Genomic DNA, 25,067 nt, shown 5'->3' with positions numbered 1-25,067 from the left:
GTTTGTTAGGTTCTTGGACACTGTTCTTATGGACATGTGCCACAGTCCTTTCCTGTTTTATTTACAGGGTGACAGCTGCCCATTCCGTCACTGTGAAGCTGCACTAGGAAATGAAACTGTTTGCACACTATGGCAAGAAGGTCGTTGTTTTCGACAGGTGTGCAGATTTCGCCACATGGAAATTGACGTAAGTTTCCAATATTTGTTACTATAGGTATATAGAATCATTAAAAAAACATGAGGACGGTGGCTAGTGAGGGTGGGTGATTCAGTAACAGCACTTCACTGCCAGACCGGTGGGGGTTGGGATGCGTGCATGCTGTTGCACACGTGTGGAGATCAGAGAGCACCCTGACCTGTAGGAGTTAGCTCTGCTTCCACAATGTGTGTTCTGGAACTTGTGCTTGAATTCTGTGGCAAATACCTTAACCTGCTGAGGCGTAAAACAGTTAGAGGGGTTCGAGAGATGGCTCAGAGGTTAAGAGTACTTGCTGTTCGTTTCCTAGCACCCATGTGGTAGCTCACAATCATCTAACTCTACTTTTAAGGCTCCGATGCCCTCCTAGACTTCCACGTACACCAGTCACAAATGTGGTGTACATATATACATTCAAGAAAAAACATGCATACATAGAAAATAAAATAAATATTTTTCTTCTGACCCACTTAAGGATAAATTACTGCCATCTTATCTTCTATTTCCCATTACGTTGAGAATTTCCCACAAACAAGGCATTTTCCTATATAACAGTAGCAAACAATGAAAATTAAAAATGGGAATTGGTAACACTTTTGTCCTCATGCAGGTTTGCTACTGTCTGGTCATATCTTATATTGAAGGAGCAGTCGCGCTTACAGATGACATGTGGTGTCTGATGATTTAGCCTTACAGGACAGTGTAAGCTCTCATGGTAGCTGTAGGGCAAGTGTTCTGTAACATATGATTCAATTACTTTTACATTTTCATTACTAAATTACAATCGCATGTCTCTTTTTTAATTGTATGTGTATGTGTTGGAATGCTTCTGTACCACATAGGTAGGACCAGCAGAAGTCAGAAGGAGTTGGATCTCTTGGAGCCAAGTTACAGATACTTGGGAGCCACGGTGTGGGTGCTGGGAACTGAACCTGGGTTCTCTGCAAGAACAGTGAATGCTTTTAACCTTTAGGCCATCTCTTCAGCCCCCTAGATGCTATCTGTTTCATGGGACATCACAAAAGCAACATTCTTTTCATTGTACATAGATAATAAAGTGACATACAATTGCAGTTTTTTCATTACTGCTCTTTTTTCACAGTGTAGTTACATTTAATAATAAAAAAACTATGTGTGTTTGTCTGTAAGTGTGTACATGTATGTGTGCATGTGGGGGTCAGAGGAGGACTTCACCAGTCACTTGTTCTACCATGTGGACCCCATAGATAGAACTCATCATCAGGCTCGACAGCAGGTATCTTCACCGCTGAGCCATTTCACTGCCCCAGTTTTAGAAGTTCTTTAACACTCTAGATACTCTAGATGGCCCATTTCCCACCGAACTTGATTTTTCTCCCTGGATCTATTTGTGTTAGTGTGAATTATTGGTTTTCTGTTTTTGCTTAGTGTGTTATATCCATTATATTCCAGTTTAAGAGGCCTTCAAGCTGACTTATTTATTGGAGGGCGGGGGGCACTCCTTACCACTCCATCTTCACTTTTTGGTCAATAGAGGTTTTCCAGGCCTTTTAATCTTTGTAATTTTCTTACTCCTACTCTAGAATCTTATCTATATAAAGTCGTATTGGTTTCTTTCAGTGAAGAAAGGTAGATAGACACTATGCTTTGGTCTGTTCCTATTGCTTTTCAAGTCCTTAGTGGAGAGAGAAATGGGAGATATATAAATAAGCATGCATTGCTTTGGGTCTTCATATTGAAAGGCACAAATTCACATAGGTGCTTTCAGCTGATCAGTACCAGGGCTTAGTGTAGGTTTCTTTTGTTACTGTTTTCTCAACCAACCATTCATGCCCTTCCTCCTTCCTTTCCACTTTCTCTCCCCTTCCCTCTCCCCTCCACGTCCCCCGTTTTAATGTTACATGAAGGTACTGCTTCATAGTGTCACCCTAACTCCATTGTGAAGATCCCTTCCTCCTTGAACTATACCATCCTGCTGAGGACAGCTCACTCTTTGAAGGTCCTGGGCTCTGGTACTTTGTGCTAGGCCACTCCCTTATGTGAGATGCTTCCTTACTCCAGTTACTTCCTGCTGGGTACCAGTTTCTCTCACAGGAGGACTCTGTCTCTCTGTGATGCTATCCCACACTGTTTCCATGAATACACTCTCTTCACTGCACTGAAGCCCATTCTGTAGAAAAGCTTTCCTTGATTCATCCTCTCAACCCTTAGGAAGCCATCCTTGTTACAGTGTCTTCCCAACCCCTAATGGGCAGCATCTTAGAATCTTGGTTTGGGCTGCTTTGTATTTCTCTTTCAAATGAATATGTAATTCCTTCAGAGTTGATTTTTAGTTCAGTTGTTACTGAGGAGATGAGGAAAGAAGGAAGACGGTGCCTATGTAATTTGTCTGCTTGGGCTTATAAAGCTGCTCCAATCTGGTTCCCAGTTTCTAGTTTTATACCTGCTTTCTGAGTTGCCTACTGTGCAAGCAGTAAGGTGCTCATTAATTGAGATTCTACTCTGCAACTTTTGAAAGCTCATCTTCTACCTTTACATGACTCGTAGGAAGAATCTAAGAACAGGTCTCTAAAATAGCACATCTAGGCGCTATCACAAGTGTAAGGATGCACTTCCCAGGACAGGACAGGAGGGGGTTGGGGTCTGTGGAGTTGTTTTGGGTCTATGGAGTTTATGGTAGTCTGTTTAGGCTTGCTTGTTCCTGTACTCTTTCCCCTGAAGTGGAAAGTAGCAACTCACTGCAGTGGTCTCCCATGGAAAGCCAGTTAGAAACTCACCACACACCATCTGTCTTATGTACCAAAATCCCAGACTCAGATGTTCAGCATGGACCTTATCCTTGGTACAAAAAGTCTAGGCACAGTGAGTCTCTCCTTTCCCACTCTGACCTTTAACTTGGAGGTCCTCTAAGAGCCACGCTCTCATGTGCCAACCAAGCAATATCACATTCTAATATTGATTTGTTTGTTTGTTTTGCACAGACTTATTTCCCTGTGTCTGATGAGAACTAAATGTTTACACATTGTTCTCATTGTGCGGAGCTAAGTCTATCAGAGCTACCACTGCAGCAGTTTGTAAAGTACTAGAAACAATGTAGCTTTGCTACCTGCACACTGTGGAGGGGTGGGCATCAGTTAACAATAATAATGAATTTAAGGTGGACACTAATTATTTAGTAAGGAGGGATCAGAATATATTAAGGGAAAATATAGAGGGAACAGAACAGCAGGCTAAAAATAGAGGAGAGATCAGTTAGCAGTTAAGAGCACTTGTTGGTGTGGCAGAGGCTCTAGCATCCACACAGCAACTCACAACTGTCCCAACTACTGTTTCAGGAGGTCCCATGCTGCTTTCTGGATTCTTCTGAACTTTGCAGGCACAAGGCTGGCACATGGTGCATGTACAATTCAAGCAAAACACACACACACACACACACACACACACACACACAAGATTTGTACTTGTATTTGTTTGTATGTGTATTTAAAAACTATCTGGAAGTATAAAAGAGACCTTTAATCATGGTTGTGGAGGTGGAGTGAGCTCTAAGGACTCTGTTCACAACATATCCTTACAGTCTTATTTTCATTACTGATGGATTCAATAGTCACTAATGTGTCTGTTCAAGAAAATGTGTGTATAAGACGTGTTGAGAGATAAACACACCAGTTCCTTGATATGTGTGTCTCCAGCTGAGGTGGAATGGGTGATAAACTGCTCCCATACTATAGTCAAGTGTTCTTGATTGCCAGCTACTTGCTTCTGTGCTCTTGGTTGATTATTTTGCTTTTCAAAATTAGTAGTAGAAAAAGAAGATACACTGAGAAACAGGCAACAACTATTGCTACAATGCTAGACAGTGTTTCTAACTAGAGGGAAGCTGTGCTGTGCTTTACCAATAACTGTGAGTGAGCTTTGTTCATGCTGAGTCCTATAAGTGCTGTTGGTTGTGGGTTTCATATTAGTACTTAAGTAAGAGTCAGCCTCCCCCACCCCCGCCCCCCAGTCCCCCCCCCCCCCCCCCCCCCCCCCCCCCCCCCCCCCCGCCCCCCACCCTCCCGCCTCTCTTTAATTTGCTTGCTTGCTTGCTTGCCTTTTGAGATAGGGTCTTTCTGTGTAGCCCTGCAAGATAGAAACTCATGAAACAAATTTATGTATGAGTGTATGACTGGCTGATGAAGCTTTGTAGGTGCAGAGGATAATAGGAACCTGGCTGTCTGTTTCCCTTAGAAGCATCGGTGTACTATTCACAAATTCAGGGGCTAGGGAGATGACTCACTGGGTAAGTTAGCATGTGCTGTACAAGTAAGGAGACCTGCCTTTGAATGCACAGCACCCACATAAAAAGCTGGGCATAGCTCCACTTAGATACAAGCTCAGTGTTGGGAGCAGAGACAGGAGAATCCGGGGAGTTGACTGCCTGGTCAGCCCAGCTGAAATCAGCTTCAGCTTCAGTGAGAGATCCTATCTCAAGCTGTAGTAAGGTAGAGAGCAGTTGAAGCTACCTCATGGCCTGTTCTGGCCTCCATGCAAATACCTGCACGTGTGTACACATTCAGTTCACATTTTGTAGCAAAGGAAAATGAGGCAGACATTTGTTTGTCTGTGCTCATAAGGTCCTTAAGTAAAGTTACTGTAATACCTTACTCCATAGTCTAAACTGCTATATTATCCTGCTTTTCTTCAACAAATATGGGCATTTAGGGCTTTCAGGGTGAAGACCAAGAAGGAAGAACAGCTCCTTCTACCTCTCCATATGCCTAAACATCACAGTCAGCAGCCTCTCTTGCTAAACATGACCTCCTGTGTCAGAGTTTAGAACTTTGTTTAGAAAATCAATCACAAAATTAATTTAGGACTTACTTTGCTTTTATTTAAAAACAATGTGTTCTTTTTTACAGAAAAAACGAAGTGAAATTCCTTGTTATTGGGAAAATCAGCCAGTGGGATGTCAAAAACTAAACTGCGCTTTCCATCACACCAGAAGCCGCTATGTTGATGGACTCTTCCTACCTCCAAGCAAAAGTGAGATTGGTTTTGATTGTAAAAGAGCAGTTGCTGTTCAGTGAGCTCCTTCTGTCCACACCTCTGTTAGTCCAGTGGGAGCCGTGCTCCTTCTAGTATAGAATGAGGAGGAGACAAAGCCTTAGAGAGGTTAGGTGATGAATATGCACAGAGGACCAAATGTTTGCCATGTCAGATTATATTACTATAGTTAATTTTATTTTTATTTTCTTACCAAACCTTTAGATGTTTTTAAAAGAAACTTAATTCTCCAGACCAGGGGTTGGCAAATTGGGTCCTCTGCCTGTTCTGTAAAATGAAGATTTACTGAATACATGCCTTCTGTGGCTGGCTTTGTGTTAATAGTTGAGATAGAGACCATTTGACCTACAAAGCCAACAGTACCAGCCATCTATCTCCTTTGTGGAGACGGGGTTACGTGCTGTAGCCTGAACTGGCTGGAAACTTGGGATCTTTCTGCTTTAGTCTCCTGAGTCTGGGATGGTTATAGTTATTCACCATGGCACCTCATGGACCGACAAGTCCAGCATGTTATAAGCTAGCTAAAATAAATGATTCTTAACGAAGGCCTCCTAAAAAAATGTTTGTCCTGTTGTTCCAGGGCTGAGGATCAAGCCCAGGATCTCAAGCATGCTACACAAGCCCTCTACCACTCTGTTATCCCCAGACTTAAAATAAGTCTTAACTCCACGGAAGTTTGTGGTTTATTTTCAAAGTCCCTTTTAAGATAATTTTTATTTATAATTTATAATAGTCGAAGGTGGCTGTGATTTTAGCCCTCAGAAGGCTAAGGCAGGAGGAATATAAGTGTGGGGGCCAGCCTAGGTTACATAGCAAAACTAACTCACACACACTCACTCTCTCTCTCTCTCTCTCTCTCAACAAAACTATCTCCCCCCCCCCCCCCAAACACACACATCCCAGCCAGGAGATGGAGGAGGTGGTCTCTGTATGCATTTTTCCGTTGAGCGTATAAACTGTAGAGTCTCAGTTTTACAAAGGAACGTCTGCTATTGAGAACTAACACTTGGGGTTATTGCTTTTATTGCCTGCCATCTGCTTATCTCCAATAAAGGAGCCATTGGTTCAAAAAAACTTTTGTCATCATGGAGACTTTAGAATGAAACTGGGAAAATTAGGTTTAAAAAACGTACAGTCTTTAAGAAAAATGTGCCAAATGTATCATAAAGGACAGGGTGCTTGTTGAACAGGGATTATAGTCCTGTCTTCTAAATTTATGTCTCGTTTGTGTGTTTAGCTGTGTTACCCACTGTGCCTGAGTCACAAGAAGAAGAAGTAAAGACTGGCCAGCTCACAGTTCAGCAGAACAAACTGTCTGTTCAGTCTAACCCCTCCCCTCAGCTGCGGAGCGTAATGAAAGTAGAGAGCTCAGAAAACGTTCCCAGCCCCACACACCCGCCTGTTGTGATCAATGCTGCAGATGATGATGAAGATGACGATGGTACGTTTTAGCTGTAATCAACTAGACAGGAAAAAAATTAAAGCTCTAGACTTGTTCTTATTGGAAGTTTGCCTTACATGTGTGCATGCAGATCAGTTTTCTGAGGAGGGTGATGAAAGCAAGACACCTGCCCTGCAACCAACTCCTGACGTCCATAATGGATTACGAGTGGCTTCTGCCCGCAAACCTGGAGTCAGTTTAAAGCAAGGTAGGAAGAGGCTGTCGGGTTTCTAGCCCTAGAAGTATCCCTGACTGTTGTAACTCCATTGACATTTAGTGCACAGCCACTAAGCTCTAGCAGATATGCTATGCTTGTAGAATGTGTACTTTCTCGTAAGTCATTTACTCAAAGCATACTTGAATGACTGCAGCAAAGTACAAAGAAAACAGCTATAGTTCCTCATGTGCTTCTCCTTGGGCTTCTCAGGTGAATGTTTGAATTTTGGAATAAAGACTCTTGAGGAAATTAAATCAAAGAAAATGAAGGAAAAATCCAAGAAGCAAGGTGGTAAGTCATCACAGGTTTTGGCCTGAGTACTTGCATGTTTACCAGACACGAATAGTAGAGACTTCTGGCAACAAGAGCCAAATTCGGCAAATACAGACTCATTTCTGTGGCTTGTTTGCCGTGAAACACAGCTACTGGAGCTCTTTCCATCCTCGCTGTTCAGAGCTGAGTCTATATAATCATTTAAAAACCTGCTTATCTTCAAAGTGATTGATGGTGTTTTTGAGACAGGGTTTTTCTGTGTAGCCCTGGCTGTCCTAGAACTTACTCTGTACACCAGGCTGGCCTTGTGCTCATAGAGATCCACCTGCCTCTGCTTCCTGAGTGCTGGGATTAAAGGCATATGCTGCCATGCTGGGTTAATATCTTGAAATATTTAACTGTAAAGAACTACAGTTAAGAGCCGTCTTAAGCCGGGCGTGGTGGCGCACGCCTTTAATCCCAGCACTCGGGAGGCAGAGGCAGGCGGATTTCTGAGTTCGAGGCCAGCCTGGTCTACAAAGTGAGCTNAGAGGCAGGCGGATTTCTGAGTTCGAGGCCAGCCTGGTCTACAAAGTGAGCTCCAGGACAGCCAGGGCTACACAGAGAAACCCTGTCTCGAAAAGCGAAAAGCAAAAAAAAAAAAAAAAAAAAAAGAGCCGTCTTAAGGAGCCAGTAGAGTAAAGTGCCTGCTACACAAGCCTTGAGAATCTGTGTTCTGGCTTAGAAAGAAACCCACATAGAAAGCCAGGCATGGTGATGTGTGCTGGTAATCCTGCTTCTCCGGGCAGGAGGATTGCTGGGTTTGCTGACCCGCCTAGTCTAAGCAGACCTTAGGTCCTTGTAAGATACGGTCTCCTGAGGAATGAGGAGAGATGGCAGAATTGACCTCATCCTTCCACATATAAACAGAACCTACTAAAAGAACATGTATGCCATTAGGTACAAGAGGGTTCTTAAGATCTACAAAGAGTTTTTTGCTGGCGCTTACTTGTCTCAACCCAGTTAATGTATTTCCTACTCTAAAGTAATAAAGAGATGTACACTAAATAGAGTAAATAGTTGGATCTGAGGAGTCTGTTCTTAAAGCTTACTCTGTAGGAACCTTGTTTTGAGGATGATAATATTCAAGTGGGAACACTGGCATTGCCAAGGCTGATGGCTAACCATGCTTCTGCCTTAACCTTTAGTGTTAGCCTCACAGGAAAGCAGAAGGCTGAGTGTTTACCTAAGGGAGGCAGCAGTCAGTCTCATGGAAGCAGACTCTTGACGTGGACTAGCCTTCCTTCCCACAGGTTATTTATTTGTCTGTTTTCATTCAGAAGGCTCCTCGGGAGTTTCCAGTGTTTTACAGCAGCCTCAGCCCAGTCCAGGCCCTGAGAAGGAGAATGTTCGGACTGTGGTGAGGATGGTGACTCTATCCAGCAAACCAGGTAAGCTCGAGGCAGTTCTCAGAGGCGTGGCCTTTAGGTGCCTGGGTGATGCAGTTGTTCACTTTGGAGTTTTAGGAGGACTTGAAACATTTTGATCAGATATGAGGTTGAAAAATTGGTACATTGGTTGTTTTTTAAAGAGTTGGAATTTTTAGTCAGGTAGTCTCACATTTATGTGCATTTAATTTAACATTTTCTCTTTGCTTCAGCAAGTTTACTGTTCATTTTGAGTAAAGAATGTTCTTACATTTTTAGAATGATAGAAAAATGTATCTTTTTACTAAATTGCTTAAAATCTAATAAATTGTCTTAGTTTTGGTTACTATTGCTGTGACCAAGCACCATGACCAAAGCAACTTGGGGATGAATGAGTTTGATACGCTTCCACATCACTGCTCATCATCAAAGGGAGTCAGGACAGGAACTCAAGCGGGGCAGAAACCTGGAGGCAGGAGCTGATGCAGAGGCCTTCTAAGAGTGCTGCTTATTGGCTTATTCCTTGTGGCTTGCTCAGCCTGCTTTCTTATAGAATCTGGGACCACCAGTCTAGGAATGGCACCATCCATAGTAGGCTGGGCCTTCCCACATCAATCTCTGATTAAGAAGAAGCCGTACAGCGGTGGGTCTCAACCTTCCTAATGCTGAAACCGTTTAATACAGTTCCTCATGGTGTAGTGACCCCCCAGCCATAAAATTAATTTTCATTAGTACTTCATACATAACTCTAGTTTTGCTACTGTTATGAATCATAATGTAAATATCTGATATAACTCCTGTGAAATGCTCACTAGACCTCACCACTGCCACTAAGGGAGGCGTTGCACCCACAGGTTGAGAACTGCTGCCCTACAAGCTTGCCTTCAGCCTGGTCTTATGGAGGCATTTTGTTAATTGAGGCTTCTCCCTCTCCAGTGACTTTAGCTTGTGTCACATCGACTTAAAAATATCTAGCACAATAATACAACACAAAAGAAATTGTACATTTAAATGTTCCATTTGAGCAACAAACATTTGGAAGAAGGCTTACGCTTTCTAGTGATAATGTTAGATAACTTTTCAAGGTACACAAGGATAGTTTGGCTAAGACCAACTCTTTCCTTATGTTTGGCTGCTGTTAAAAATGTCATGCTGTTGCATGTTTATTAGACTATTGATTATTATCTTGTTAAATAAGACTATGAGCTCATAGGACTATAAAGTAATATCCTCAATCAAGTAACAGTGGAAACACTTTATTTCTGCCATTTCAGAAGAGTCCTTGGTTAGGCTGAGTCTTTCTGAGAGACTGGGGAAACGAAAGCTTTCAGTGGGTGAGTTAGATCTGTGTACATTCTGTCTGTGTGTTCGTGCATTAACATGTTACCTTGTTGAGACTCTTGTAAGCACCATTAGTACTGACATGCTGGTCTGTCTGCTTGTATTCTTTAACTAACAACATTTGTAAAATCTCGTGTGTGTTATATCTTTTATTGAAGCTACAACCGTTTAAAGTATTATGCCTTAATTAGATTATAACTAACCTTTTTTATTGTAAGCCTGTTAATGGCCAAGCCCTGTCCAGGCCATGGTTAACCTTTTAGAAGGTCCTAGATTTAATAATTACAGGCTTGAGCCAGCTATGGTGGCATGCATGTACCTTTAATCTCAGCACTCGGGAGGTGGAAGCAAGAGGTTCTTTGTGTGTTCAAGACCAGCCTGGTATTTATAACTCAAAACTTCATAGAGAGACCCTAGTCTCCAAAATCAAACAAACAAACAAACAAAAAACAAATAACAAAAACCAGATAGTTTTTTATTTTGTTTTTATGGTTTTCCTAATGGCTCCCTATCCATTATCCTTTCCCTTTTGGCTAACAAATACAGAAAGGCTGATAGTATTATAGTCAGACAGCAGTCTGCATTAAACTTAACGGATCATAGAAACAAAAGAATCAGAACCTGGGCTGGAGAGATGGCTCAGCAGTTAAGAGCATGGACTGCTCTTCAGAGGTCCTGAGTTCAATTCCCAGCAACCACATGGTGGCTCACAACCATCTGTAAGGGGATCTGATGCCCTCTTCTGGTGTTTGAAGACAGCTACAGTGTACTCATGCATAAAATAAATGAATGTTTAAAAAAAAAAGAACCAAGAACCTTAGATATTTTCAGTTGGTTAGTGGAGTCCTCCTCCTTCCTCTTCTTCTTCCTTCTCCTTCCTTCCTTTTATCTTTCCTCCCCTTTTTCCTTCTACTTTCTCTTTTTAAGGCAGGATTTGATCATTTAACCACCATCACCAAGTTTATTTAGTGGTAGATGTTGAACATAAGGCCCTGAGAGCCACAGCTCTAACCAGGGTCTTGGTTTTTTTTGTTTTTTTGTTTTTTTTTTTTTTGGTATTTCGAGACAAGGTTTCTCTGTGTAGTCCTGGCTGTCCTGGAACTCACTTTGTAGACCAGGCTGGCCTCGAACTCAGAAATCTGCCTGCCTCTGCCTCCTGAGTGCTGGGATTAAAGGCGTGCGCCACCATGCCCAGCCCGGCTCTTCAGGGTCTTCTTACCCCAGGAAAAATTAGCACTGTAAATTCTTTTACTATCTTCCTAACTGAATTTACTATGAATTCAGAGTTTGTTGGTGTTTTAGTTAGGGTTTCTATTGCTGTGATGAGACATCATAACCAAACAGTTGGAAAGGAAAGAATTTATTCATCTTACACTTCCACATCACTGTTTGTCATCAAAGGAAGTCAGGGCACCTGGAGGCAGGAGCTGACGCAGAGACCATGGAGGGGTGCTGCTTACTGTCTTGCTCCTCATGACTAGGCCAGCCTGCTTATAGGACCCAGGGCTATCAGCCCAGGGATGGCACTACCCGCAGTGGGCTGGGTCCTTCCTCATCAATTAGAATTTAAGAAAATTCCCTTCAGCTTGATTTATGGAGGCATTTTCTCAGATGTGGTTCCTTTCTTTCGGATAGCTCTAGCTTGTGTCAAGTTGACTTAACACCATCCACACAGTCAAAAGGACATTGCTGTCTTTGAGCTTTAGCTTCATCCCAGGCTTATGAGTCAGTGTGTAAGTTTAGTAATTTTTTTTTTTTCAAAATTCATTCATGGGTTTTTTGTTTTGTTTTATTTTGTATAGTAATTTTTTTTCTCTCTGGGACATTTTGGTTTTAACATTAAGTTCTAGGAAGCAGGTGGACAAACACATTTAAATGTAGAAAACTTTCAGTGTTTTTTTTTTGTTGTTGTTGTTCATTTGTTTGTGTTTTTGTTTTTGTTTTTGGAGACAGGGTTTTTCTGCATAGACTTGGCTGTCCAGAGACCAGAACTCAGAGATCTGTTTGCCTCTGGTTCGCAAATGCTGGGGTTAAAGGCATGCACCACTGCGGCCTATCCGAGAATATTTTATAAATTGTCTATTTTTGTCTTTTACTTTGTTGAAGATCAAATCTTAAAATGAGTTTCTCCCTATTTGTAGGTGGTGATAGTGACCCTCCATTAAAGCGAAGCCTTGCACAGAGGCTGGGAAAAAAAGTGGAAGCGCCAGAAACTAACATTGATAAAGCACCAAAGAAAGGTAAGGCCTTTGCTTCTTACAGACATGGCCTGCCTGTTTGTAATCATAACACGTATGGATCCTCGTTTTTTGCTCAGGTGAACGTTTATTCTACTTGATTCTAAATTGCTAACATTTAATAAAACTAACAGTTATCAACAACCACTGGAGTTCATAGGTTCCTGCATGATACTGGGAAAATGCATGGTCCCATGGGAGCACTCTAAATCAGAAATTGGCTAGGTGAAGTTAGAAGTCCAGTGTTTGCTAATTTTAAGTCAACTTGACATGATCTAGAGTTGTTTTGAAAAGGCTCAATTGAGACAGACAGCATCCCCACCAAATTGGCCCATGGGCAAGAAAGTGGTACTTTTTTTTAATTGATGATTTAGTTGGGAAGGCCCAGACCATTGTGAGTGGTGCCACCCCAGAGCTGGTGGTGATACCTGATAGTGTAAGAGAGCAGGTCGAACATGCCATGGGGGTCAAGCCAGGAAATGGCACTCCTCCTGGGTCTCTGCATCAGCTCCTGCCTCCAGGTTCCTGTCCCTACTTCCCTCAGCAGTGGAGGGACCTGAGAGTTGTAAACTGGAATAAACCCTTCCCTCCCCAAGTTGTTGATGGTCATAGTGTTTGATCACACTAGTAGCAACTAACTAAAACAACCAGGGTTTGTATTAAAGAAGACTTCTGCAGAGTCAGAGAGCCAAGGAAGCATATTACACTCCAGGATCAGAGGGTGGCTAAAGCATGGAATTGGGAAAGGAGTAATCTGTTATATAAGAGAAGAGTTTGAGCTTATTCTAGTACAGTGACAAACTAAATGTTATTTTACAGTTACCACAAGCTGGTAAGTTGGCTCAACTGGTAAAAGCACTTGTTGCCACAGTGTGGTGAATGACCCATGTTTAATCCATACAGTGACAGTAGAGGAGAGAACTGACGCCAAAGGTGTCCTCTGACTCACACAGGCCTTAGTGAGGCACATGTGCCTGTACACACACGTAATAGTAACTAAATTAAATATCAGAAAGGCCTGGGTGTAGTGCCACATGCCCTTAAATCCTAGTACTCACACAGAGGCAAGTGGATTTCTGTGAGTTGGAAGCCAGCTTAGTCTACATAGTGAGTTCCAGAACTGTCAGGGCTATGTAGAGAGACTCTGTCTCAAGTAAACAAAAAACAAACCAAAGAATCCTAAGGGAAAAAATATTAAAAAGGGATCAAATGGTCTGATTTGTACTTGTATTTGCTTGTATTGTTGAGAAACAGTAGAAGGGAAAGTGCTAGCTGGAATATGACCTATAAAATAACCCAAATAGGGCTGCAGAGATTTCTCAGTGGTTGAGAACACCCACTTCAGACAGCACATAACTACTGTAGCTTTAGCTTCCAGGAATCTGATGCCCTCTTCTGGCCTCTGCAGGCACATGTACATATATGGTATAGATGTAGAAATAAATAAAAATAAACCTTGAAAAGATCTAAGATAGTTCAAGTAAATGGACATAGTGGTATAGATGAGTGTTTTAAATTGGGGTATTTAAGGTTTTACAGTGCTGTCTGAAGGAGAGAAGTCGTAGGCAGATCTTTTCCCCCCACTTTATGACTTAGGTGAAATGTTCATGCCTGAGAAGCAGATGGAGGTTTTTGGTTTTGATTTCTTGTGTGTAGATGTTGAAGTTCAGGAACTGCCATGCAAGTTGCCATAGAATCACTGATGTTAGTTAAGCAAGAATAGTTTATTGAACTTATATCCTAATACTGATCGATCAGGACCACGAAAGGAGTTGTACTTATCTGTCCTCCAAGTAGACTTTTTATTTGAAAAGCCAGGTTCAAAGGTTTAAAGGCAAGCAGTGAAGTAGTACAGTGTTGTAGGCTAACTAGACAATGTATTATCAGCCACCTTTTATATGAAAAGCCAGGCTCAAAGGTTTAAAGGCAAGCAGTGAAGTAGTGCAGTGTTGTAGGCTAACTAGACAGTGTATTACCAGCCACCTTTTATATGAAAAGCCAGGTTCAAAGGTTTAAAGGCAAGCAGTGAAGTAGTGCAGTGTTGTAGGCTAACTAGACAGTGTATTACCAGCCACCTTTTATATGAAAAGCCAGGTCAAAGGTTTAAAGACAAGCAGTGAAGTAGTGCAGTGTTGTAGGCTAACTAGACAGTGCATTACCAGCCACCTTCTAAGCAGATTGGTCTTAAGTGAGGTCAGAGGGTGGCGAACAGGGGAATTTAAGAACGGTGAGAAAGTAGAGCATAAGTAATTCAACTAGAATTCTTTGGCTTGTTAGTAGCTTTCATCAGGGTTAGCTATAGAGAATTACTTCTGGGAAGTGGAGTCTGGAGAACTTGAACTTAATTTCCCCATTTGAATAAATGGAGATTGAATATAAAATGGTTCAGTTATGTTAGAAAGAGCAGGCCTCCACATTCCCCCCTTGAGCTTATTCCTTAGAGTCAAATCATTGACTCTTAATTTTTTCGAAGACCAGTGGGGACCAACTTTTATATCAGTCTTTGTTGGCATTTTGTTATTCTGACAGGTCTTGATCAGTTTGTTGACTTAAGTATTTGAAATTTTGATCTCCCTTAATAAGTGCTGCTACTCCTGTGCTGGCAGACCCTGTTGTGCCCATGTCTGTTAGGAGGGGCACAATTGGAGCTGCCCTGGCCATCCAGGATCAGTGTAGATGTCCCGCAGCTCTCTCTCTAGAATAATAGTTTACCTCAGGCAAGGGTACAGGTAAGCAAAAGTTTCAGTGAGGATAAAGGGACTGATAACAGGCAAAAGCAAACCAGGTGGCCTTTGAAGGTACTAAATAATATGAGGAAATTTTGCAGTTAACATCTGTAGATGAATTATTACATTACAGTGTTGAAGGTGCTGAACTATGCGCGCGCGTGTGTGTGTGTGTGTGTGTGTGTGTGTGTGTGTGTGTGTATGTATGTATTATATAAAGTGAATAGCCATGTATTCAAATACTCTGCTTTTGTTGATGTTTGTGGTTCTGTAGTTTTAAACCTAGAGCTTTGCACATGCTAGGTAAATAATCTGCTGTGTAACCCTGTCCTTCCTGCTTTGCTTTATGCCATTCAGGATCCGATGTGATAGTTTTTGTATAAGATGGTTAAATTTCATATCTCTGCTTTGCATGTTAGCTTATATGTTCTCATTCCCACCTTCACTGACTTCTGTATTATTATTTTGTGTTAGCATCCTTAAAAGACAGCCTAATGGTGGCTTCTTATTTTTTTGCAAGGACACAACCACCATCACTTACTCTTTTTTCTTAAGATAAGTTCTCAGTTCTGCAGTCCAGACTGGCCTCAAATTTAAGTACTCTCCTGCCACAGCTTCTAGGTGCTTGGCAGGATTACAGATGGGGGTTATGCTCAGTATTATTCTCCAAAACATTTTAGGATTTTTATCTCCCTGACGTGGTATAAGTTCACTCTGGTGGATATAAACACAGATCTTCCTGGGCAAGCCAAGGGTTCAGTGGGCCCTTTGATCTAACTTGCCTTCTCTGTTTTTCATAAGTCTGTGTCGCTCACTGCTAGAGAACTTGCTGGTACCCTTGGTTTGATCCCTGATACTCTTAAAAACAAAAATATTTTAGGCTTTGTGGACCATAATCTAAGTGGCAGCTACTAAGCTCTGCATTTGTGGTGTGAAAGCAACCATATGTGAGTGTGTAAATGAGTGAGTGGCTATGTTTCAAGGAAACAGCTCGCAGAAGTAGGTTACAGCGGATCCGGCCTGTGGGCCCCCGCTTGCTTACACTGTTAAATGGTTGGTTGACTTTTTGCATCACTTACACTTTCAAATGAATTTATTTTGACTCTTGTCTTCAGAGGAGTTTTGTTCTGGTCTTCTGCTTTTTTTTCCTACAGCTTAATTTTTTGTAGGCTGCTGTGGAGTTTTCTAATGAATGTTTTGTTTGTTTGTTTGTTTGTTTGCTTGCTTGCTTGCTTGCTTGCTTGCTTAGTTTTGTCTCTCTATTTGGCTTTGAGATGCTGGAAATCAAGCCAGGCCTGTGTATGCTATGCCATGCAAGTAGTCTTCCAGGGAGGGGTATCCTCTGCCCCAGTCCTTAAATATCTGCCTTAGAGATTTCTCCCATGGGTCATTGTTGCTTTTGGTGTTATTAAGCCAGGTCTTGCTGTTAGCTCTGCTGCTGAGTAGCAGAGTGTTTAACTGGTCTTCTAGAGTTATAGCTGCAGTGTTTACACTTTATCTACTGCAATAGATTCCTCTCAGAAATGCTCGAAGATTGCTCTACCATGGCATTATTCATTTTTCATTGCTAGTGTAGATTAATTCTATTTTTAATCAATGTCTTTATCATTTCAATGGTTTTTGGTAGGAAAGAGAAACAAGTGTCCCATTTCACTATTGACCATTTACTTTTTTTGAGTGATAATTTTGAGATTAGATTATCATTGTGAACTGGAAGAAAAAGTTACAATTAACTTTTTTCTCATTTATTTTATATGTATGAATTGCTTTTATGTGTGCAGGTGCATCACATGTATGCCTGGTGTATGTAGAGGTCACAGTAGGGTGTTAGATACTCTAGAACTGGAGTGACTGATGGTTTGAGCCACCATGTGGGTGCTAGGAACTGAATCTGACTGTCTGTAAGAGTAACAAGTGTTCTTAACCACTGAGCAATCTCTCCAACTCTACAATCATTTGAAATGAGAATGAGAATGCGGTTATGGTAGCCCTCCTCACAGTCTCAGTACTCATAAAAGCCGAGACAAGAGAACAGTGAGTTTGAGGCTCCCACACTCCGGCAAAGATCCTACCCCAGAAGACTTAGCCAGTCGAAGCCTAATTCTTGCTTTGTCATGAGTACTTTACTAAAATATTTCAAGGATCCAAATAGCATCAACTGTTCTCAAAAAGCAGATAATATGTTTGGAGGACTAGGCAGTTACAGGACTCTCTGATCAATGTTTTCACCAGAGAAATGCTCTAGAATAGAGGATGAGAATACAAGTTGGACTTACTTAACATTAACTATTTAAATGAACTCTTTAAACAAGAACAACAAAACTAGTGGGTTATGGTGATTCATGCCTGTAATCTAAGAAAGCAAGAGGATTGCTCTAAATTTGAGGTTAACTTAGGCTATGTTTTATCAGGACTTCCGGGCCAGCCTGAGCTTTTATTTGGGGAGAGAATGAGAAAGACAGAGACACAGACAGAAATGAGACTGGTAGGAAAGACCAAGTTCACAGAGTTCCAGAACATGCTATATTTAGGACCGTGGGGTATATTTTGTATGTTTTTGAATTTTAATTAAAATCTTTTACTGGTTAGTGTGTGTGTCTTTTTTATTCTACATCAGTTCGTTATTTTCTTAGCTCTCGAGTAATGATTGTCTAATGTGTCATGTGTTCCCTATTTTAAACATTCTGCAGAATGATCTTTTGAGGGCAGAGTATGTAGGTCAGATTTGTGACCCTTGGGTTTTATGGGTTGTTGTTGTTGTTGTTGTCCCCTGTTTTATTTTCCCTTTTTCTTTTCCTGTTTTAAATGTCACTTCATTTGCTTCATTTGCAGTTCCTAGACCAGGCTTGATGTTTCCACTGTATGCTTTAAAGCAATTTCCACTGCCATATTCCATATAGCTCATTTACTCACTGGCCTGTGTCAGACTATATACCAGCCTTGGCAGAAGTATGCTTGCCTTAGTGCCCTGTGCACGTTTTATACACACACGTTATGAGTAAATGGAGAGCTCATTGTTCCTTTCACTTAGGATTCATAACGGTGCAGGTTTCCTCACTGATATGTGATTTTCAGCCATTGGCATTGTAGAAATACAAATCTCTAGGTTTGTTTCGATAAGAGTTTTTCTTGCACTTACCTACAACTGAGGGTGATGGGACATTTGATGTTCCCTTGGATTTTTTTTTTTTTTTTTGGTTTTTCGAGACAGGGTTTCTCAGTGTAGCCTTGGCTGTCCTGGAACTCACTCTGTAGACCAGGCTGGCCTCGAACTCAGAAATCCGCCTGTCTCTCTGCGCCCCCTGCGCTGGGATTAAAGGCGTGCGCCACCACGCCCGGCTCCCTTGGATTTTTTTACTGTCTGTGGAGAGATCGTAGATCATTAAAATAATGAGAGCTTAAATATCTGTCTTCTCTGAAACAGAGCGAGGTCATAAAGCTGGGGAGATCCATGTGAAGACACTGGAAGAAATTCTTCTTGAAAGAGCCAGTCAGAAACGTGGAGAATTGCAAACCAAACTGAAGGCAGAAGAACCTTCAGGAGCTGATGATTCTCCATCAGGAACAAAAAGTTCTTCTTCAGTGCGGATCAAAACCTTCTCTGAGGTCCTGGCTGAAAAGAAACATCGGCAGCAGGAAATGGAAAGACAGAAATCCAAAAAGGATACAAGTTGCCTCATGCTAACAGAAGACACTGAAATGAAAAAGACAGTGAGTCTGCCGACTGTTGCTGTTAGCAAAGGGCAACCAGAGGAGCCTGCAGGAAGAGCCAGGTCTATGCAGGAGGTGCATATTAAGACGCTAGAGGAAATTAAACTGGAGAAGGCCCTGAGGGTGCAGCAAAGCTCTGAGAGTAGTGGCAACTCCCGACCTCAGGCTGAGGCTGCCCCAGGGACAAAGAGGCTGCTCCGCATCACCAAGAGAGCAGGTTTGTATAGCCCCTCCAAACTGTGTCACCGTTCCAGCACAGGGCAGCACCTACAGGAGCCTGGGGAGGTCTTTGAGGGCTTCTCATTACTGGGGGAACTGGAGTCACTGGATTCAGTAGAGTAAGGTGTTGACAGTATGGTGGTCTGTAGTTCAACAGTGTATTCCTGTAATGCTGAGAATTTATAGAACCAGTCTCTTAGCTATGAAGTTTTTTTCCTTGTTTCTTTTCATTACTGTCTTAGTTTCCTTTCTGTGGTTTGATACAACACTGATCAAAAAACAGCCTGAGGTGGGGAGTATTATATGGTTTACACTGCCAGATCACAAGTACATTCTTGAGGAAGTCAAGGCAGGAAGCTGAAGAGAGGACCTGAGGCATGGTGCTTACTGGTCTGCTCTCTGAGGCTTGCTCAGTCTGTCTTTTTATATAACCAAGGACCACCTGCCCAGGGGTGGCACTACCCAAGGTGGGCTGGACACTCCTACATCAATTACCAATCAAGAAAATGCCCCACAGGCTAGTCTGTGGTTTCTTAGCTTCAGTTCCCTCTTCCTAGATGACCAGCCAATGTTAAATTGACACAAAAGCTAGCCAATAAAATTGTATTCCTTTAGAAAGGTTTTATTGAGCAGGGCGTGGTGGCGCACGCCTTTAATCCCAGCGCAGGGGGCGCAGAGAGACAGGCGGATTTCTGAGTTCGAGGCCAGCCTGGTCTACAGAGTGAGTTCCAGGACAGACAGGGCTACACAGAGAAACCCTGTCTCGGAAAAAAAAAAGAAAGAAAGGTTTTAGTTCAGTTCATTTTTCCAGAGCTTGCAGCTTTATTAAAGCAATGGTGTTTTTAAATACCAATACAGGTGCAAAAGAAGAGAAAAAACGTGGCCTTGCAGACAGTGGTGACCCTCCTTCTCAGAGCAGTGTGACTAAGATGGAGGGTAATGAGGTAAGTTTGTTACCTTATGTCCTAGGCAGACTTCATCAGGTGAATGATGTGTGCTTTTAGTTTAGCTTACAGCGAATTTCTGTCCGTAATTCCAGTGGTACATTGATTGTGGTTTTAACTGCTTTGGTTCGTGCTTTTGTTGTTTGGTTTTAGGTTTTTTGTTTGGCTGGTTTATTTTTGAGATTTTTGGAGACAATTTCTCACTATGTATCTCAATCTGCTTGGCTCAGCCAGTCTCATTCCTTAATGCTAGATTACAACCCAGGACTGTGGTTATAATTTTCTGTGAAATTTGTAGTTTTTATTTGGTTTGGAGATATATTTTTGTTGTTGTTTGTTTTTTGGTTTTTGAGATAGGGTCTTTGTGGCCCTGGCTGTCCTGGAACTCACTATGTAGACCTGACTGGTTTCTGACTCAACATAGATTTGCCTGACTCTGCCTCCTGATTTCTGGGATTAAAATTGTGTACCACCGTACCTGTGGGAGATTCTCACAGTCCCTGTTAGTTTTCTTTGTTCTTACAGTTACTTTATCTGTGTGTGAGCTGGCATGCCTGGACTCTTTGCAAGAGCGCAGGTTTCTTAACTACTGAGCCATTTGTTAATAGAAGTGACTCTAACCCTCAGTCAGATAGGAGCTGGACAGTTGGTCATTTTGCAGCCTGCTGCAGCTTTAGTAATTCCTTAAGGTGTTTGTTTTTACTGACTATAAATATTCTAGTTTGTAAATATAAGCTCTTTTTAGACATCAGATTTTTTTCACAGTTGTAAATAATATCTTGGCATAAACCTTAATATATAGGCGTCTTAATTATTTAGTAGTCAAGTCATTAGTGTTTACTGAGGGTTGTAGTTATAGCCTATAGAATCTGGGTTTTTTTTTTTTTTCAATTAATTTCATACATTTTCAGTTCTATTATAGCATATCTTCTGTGTGTTAGCAAATAGTGAGCCTCCTCTTTATCCTGAATCATGTAGTACTCTACCTAACTTACGCAGCACTATAAATGAGAGTGTACATTTTAATTCTTTGATTGAACTTGTCCACAGACTTCAGATGAGACCATAAGTGATCCCACAAAACTTGCAGTCAACAGATGTGACACTGTCAAAGAGAAGCACACACAGAGACTGCAGGAGAGAGGAGCATCACAGAAGGAGAAGGCAGCCTTGTCATCTGTGCGGGCAGATGAGGCTTCTTATTATACCCGAGTGGCGGGGAAGCCGGTGCTCACGGCTGTATCAGGCGTCACTCGGCATCTGGCAAAGCGGCTCCCCACAGAGTCATCCCAGAAAGGGGAGGTAGAAACCTCTGGAATCGGGGACTCAATCCTGAATGTGAAATGCGCAGCGCAGACTTTGGAGAAGAGGAGTAAAGGTGAGTGGCTGATACCTTCATCGTCGCACAGTGAGCAGATGTCAGTAACTCTGGCAGCAGCAGAACTGAATCTCGTGTATACTGAGGTCACACAGTGATGAGCTGCAAATGTGAAATGTAGGCAGAGTTCTTCACAACCTAAAATTGCTGTCTTCTGCCTTACATGGGCTGGAGATGTAGCTCCGTTGGTAAAGTACTTGTCTAGCCAGCACAAAGCCCATTACACCATATAATCCCAGCCCAGCTGTATTAGGGTTGTCTAGAGGAACAGAGCCAGTAGAGAGAATGTAGACAGAGGAGGAGCTATTGGATTGGCTTACAAGATACAGTCTGGGTGGTCCAACAGTGACTGTCTCACACCGGGCACACCAATCTCTGTTGAATGCCTCAGTCCTAACCATGTGCTGTGTTGTCAGCCAGACAACATAGGATGGGGGTTTGAGTTTGAGTTTTGGCCACTGAGTCCTGTGGCTGGTGGAAGATTCTCTTTCAGGATGGACTTGGAACTCTGGATTGTTCGTATACATCTAGGTAGTTTTACGATGGAGCTCGCTCTTTTCCTCTTTAGTCAAAGGTGCTAGAAGCAAACAGCATCATCGTTTTCTTTCTCATAAACATTCCCAGGTTTATAATTGGAGTCACCAAATCCTCGCTCTCACAAGAAAATAGAGGGATCAGAAGTTCAAGGTCATCCTCAGTTACATGATTGGAGGATAGCCTGGGCTATGAGACTGTCATAGAAAAAAAACATAAAAGTCCCACCCAGAATTTCTGTGGCGCATATTTCCTCTGGTGTTTTGAAATAGGGTCTTATTATATATAGTTCTAGCTGGCCTTGAATTCAGACTTCTGGGTACTTGGATTATTTGTAGGACAGGGTCTCTCCATAGCCCTTTCTGTGCTGGAACCCATTATATAGATCAGGCTGGCCTCAGACTCACAGAGATCCTCCTGCTTCTTTCTGCCTCCCAGGGCTGGGATTTAAGTCACACACATTATACTTGGACACTTTTTTTTTTTTTTTAAATATGTATTTCTAATACGAAAGGCATTGAATCTTATTCTGAGCTACTCAATATGTGAGATTATCTAGTTGCTAATCAGATATGTTCTGTCCCCTGTAGTCAAACCCAAAGTAAATGTGAAGCCATCTGTGGTCAAGGTTGTCTCAGCTCCCAAATTGGCTCCCAAACGCAAGGCTGTGGAGATGCACTCTGCCGTCATCGCGGCCGTGAAGCCGCTCAGCTCCAGCAGTGTCCTGCAGGAAAGCCCTACCAAGAAAGCAGCTGTGGTAAGAGATGAGCACTGCAGTGGCTCAGGACTCTGCAGGACATTTGCCCTTTGGCTTTGTCTCTGTTTTTGACTCACACTTCTGTCATTGCCTAAGCATACTGGTTTTTTAAACTGTTACTCTAGTTGAAGATCTGAAGCCCCTTTACTTACTCTGGGTTAAACAATGCCTTTGGGCCAAAGATACAGCTCAGTGGTAGAGAGACCACCTAACATGAAAGGTTATCAAAGATCTCCAGCCATGCCAAAACAAAACAACTACAACGTTGGTTCTAAAGAGGGAACAAAAGAAAATATGCCCTGGGATTTAAAAAACAAAACAAAAACCTGACTCTAGGCCTGGCAGTGGAAGGCAGGGGAAGGTAGAGGTCTGGGATAGCCAGAGCTACATAGTCAGGCCCCGTCTCAAACCAAAGCAAGCAAGCAAGCAAGCAAACAAAGAATCCGGGAAGATGGTTCAGTGGGTAAGTGCTTGCTACACACACGCATGTGGACCTGAGTTTGAATCTCCAGCACCTACATAAAAAGCCAGTGTAGCCGTACACTTGTGTATAACCCCAACACTGAGGGATGGAGACAGGGAGACCCAGCTAACAGAGCTGGAAAACACCAGCTTGGGGTTTAGTAAGAGACGGACTTTCCAAGGAGGTAAGACAGAGCACAGGAGAAGACTCTGAACTCTACATACTTACACACACACACACACACACACACACCACAATACAACACAACACACAGACACTCAAAGAGTAAAGCCTAACTCAGCGATTGACCCTTTCTCTCTCTTCCTTTATAGGCTGTTGTCCCACTCCTCTCTGAGGATAAATCCGTCACCATGTCTGAGACAGAAAACCCGAAAGACAGGTAATGCTGTCTTAACCAAACTCCATGCCATTTCAGGTCTTGATCTCTACAAAAAAATGCTGATAAGTCACTGAACATTTACGGGTTATCCCCTCTAACTCCAGACTGAGGGCGGCACGCCCTGCCACCGGTGCTGCTGCTCTCCAGTGCTGCTGGTGGCGGTCGCCTTTACTAATGAAAAGATTCTTGAGATAACTGGCTAAATTCACAATGTGATTCCAAGTTAGTGGGCCTGTTCTTGTGTGTGTTCAGAAACACTTTTCCTAAACTGCCAAGGCTGTGGTCATTTAACCGTGAAGGAAGTCCACCGCCTGCTCTAACAGTGTGCCTTTCTTCCCCTTACAGTTCTGTGCTGTCTTCAGCCCAAGCTTCTTCAGAACCCTTGCTCCCAGAAGGCTCTGGCCCTTCCTCATCCCAGACGGCAGCAAAACCGCGCCGGCTGAGCTCCGCCTCCACAGGAAAGCCTCCACTCTCTGTGGAAGATGATTTTGAGAAACTAATATGGGAAATTTCAGGGGGCAAATTAGAAGCTGAGATCGACTTGGATCCTGGGAAGGACGAAGATGACCTTCTGCTCGAGCTCTCAGAGATGATTGACAGCTGAAGCCCAAGGGGATAATGAGGACACTTTAAAAAAAAAAAAAAAAAAACAACCCTCACCAAAAACTGGACTTAGTTTCATCTATTTACCTGAGGTGATAATTTCTTTAAGTCTCAAATTTTGCCCAAATCAAAAGTATACCTCTGAAGTACCTGTGTGTCCTGGACTCCCTGGGGTCGGATCTTTTACATCCCTTGATAAATAACCGTTTTGTCCACTTGCTGCCATTGTTGAGCATCTTTGAGAAGAAAGTTCTGTAATGCCCTTCTCTCCACCGGAGACTGAGCTCCAAATGAAACGGTGCACGAGAACTCAGTGGTCCTCGAGGTGTTTGTCAGTGTGGGCTAGCGTCCCTGCTCTATTTATTTATGTATTGTCTTAATTTTATCAGAGTTTAAAAATGAAGACAGCTGCTAACCATTGTGGACCAAATGTCATGCTACCACTAAACAAAAGACCCACTCAGTCTGTGTTAAATTGTATGTCTTGTATTTGGAGATTCGTCTAAGCTTTAAAGAGGGCCGGGCAGCTCGAGAACCTGAGATGCGGACCTAGCTCTGGACCTGGTCCTGTTGTGTTAGCTGTCCCGTGAGCCTCTNAAGAGCAATAGCTAATTTATTATTACTGTAATTTTTTAAAGGCTTTAAAGTGCCTCAGGGGTCCCCTGAAACTAATTTTCTATTTCTGGGATTCCCTGGATTCTTTATAAGAGATGGTGACATGGCTAGGGAAATTCTTTTTTTAGTATGAAAATTGTCCCTTCAATACCTTTCTCTTACTGGCATTGAATTATCACAGAGACAGAAAATTGGTAAATTTTTTTAATTTCTAACTCTCCCAGGAAACTCCTTGCCTAGTATTTATTTGATATGCTTTAACCATGGGGGGTGGACCTCAAGCTGCCAGTATTGATCTACAGACTGTAGCAGTACACTGGGCTGTACTGTCAGGGATGGCAAGATGCTCTGGGGTGTATTGGATACCTCCAGTTTCTTCATTTCTGGATTGAGTTTTCTTTTCTTAATGTTGGTCCTCTTTACATCACCTCAAGGTTTAGACTTGTGAAGGAACAAGTCTGATGAGGATAATAGTCTTGAAAGGAGACACTGTACAGAATTGGAAGAAGGAAAGAAAAGACTTGTTCATTGTGATACTTTCTGTAGGTGGCCAGTTTGTTTCTCATAGGGAAATCCTGGAC

General features: G+C 42.4%; 1 protein-coding gene across 2 annotated transcripts in view; it reads left to right on the top strand.

Annotated features, from left to right (window-relative positions):
* Positions 1 to 23,898, top strand: part of Zc3h11a (zinc finger CCCH-type containing 11A) — a 39,738-nt gene extending 15,840 nt beyond the window's left edge. For both annotated transcript variants that reach the window (XM_029474600.1, XM_021166838.2), the window contains 14 exons: positions 68 to 187; positions 5,077 to 5,200; positions 6,459 to 6,662; positions 6,754 to 6,870; positions 7,090 to 7,170; positions 8,472 to 8,582; positions 9,833 to 9,892; positions 12,041 to 12,139; positions 18,287 to 18,790; positions 19,651 to 19,736; positions 20,787 to 21,114; positions 22,239 to 22,405; positions 23,201 to 23,268; positions 23,614 to 23,898. In XM_029474600.1, the coding sequence (XP_029330460.1) occupies positions 68 to 187; positions 5,077 to 5,200; positions 6,459 to 6,662; positions 6,754 to 6,870; positions 7,090 to 7,170; positions 8,472 to 8,582; positions 9,833 to 9,892; positions 12,041 to 12,139; positions 18,287 to 18,790; positions 19,651 to 19,736; positions 20,787 to 21,114; positions 22,239 to 22,405; positions 23,201 to 23,268; positions 23,614 to 23,872 (2,328 nt within the window). In that variant the 3' untranslated portion in view covers positions 23,873 to 23,898. The remainder of the gene's footprint in view (positions 1 to 67; positions 188 to 5,076; positions 5,201 to 6,458; positions 6,663 to 6,753; positions 6,871 to 7,089; positions 7,171 to 8,471; positions 8,583 to 9,832; positions 9,893 to 12,040; positions 12,140 to 18,286; positions 18,791 to 19,650; positions 19,737 to 20,786; positions 21,115 to 22,238; positions 22,406 to 23,200; positions 23,269 to 23,613) is intronic.
* Positions 23,899 to 25,067: the final 1,169 nt, after the last annotated feature.

The sequence above is a fragment of the Mus caroli genome, chromosome 1 (assembly GCF_900094665.2).
Source record: "Mus caroli chromosome 1, CAROLI_EIJ_v1.1, whole genome shotgun sequence".
Taxonomy (NCBI): Eukaryota; Metazoa; Chordata; class Mammalia; order Rodentia; family Muridae; genus Mus; species Mus caroli.
Note: the sequence above shows the minus strand (reverse complement) of the source record. Positions and strands in the feature narration are given on the sequence as shown.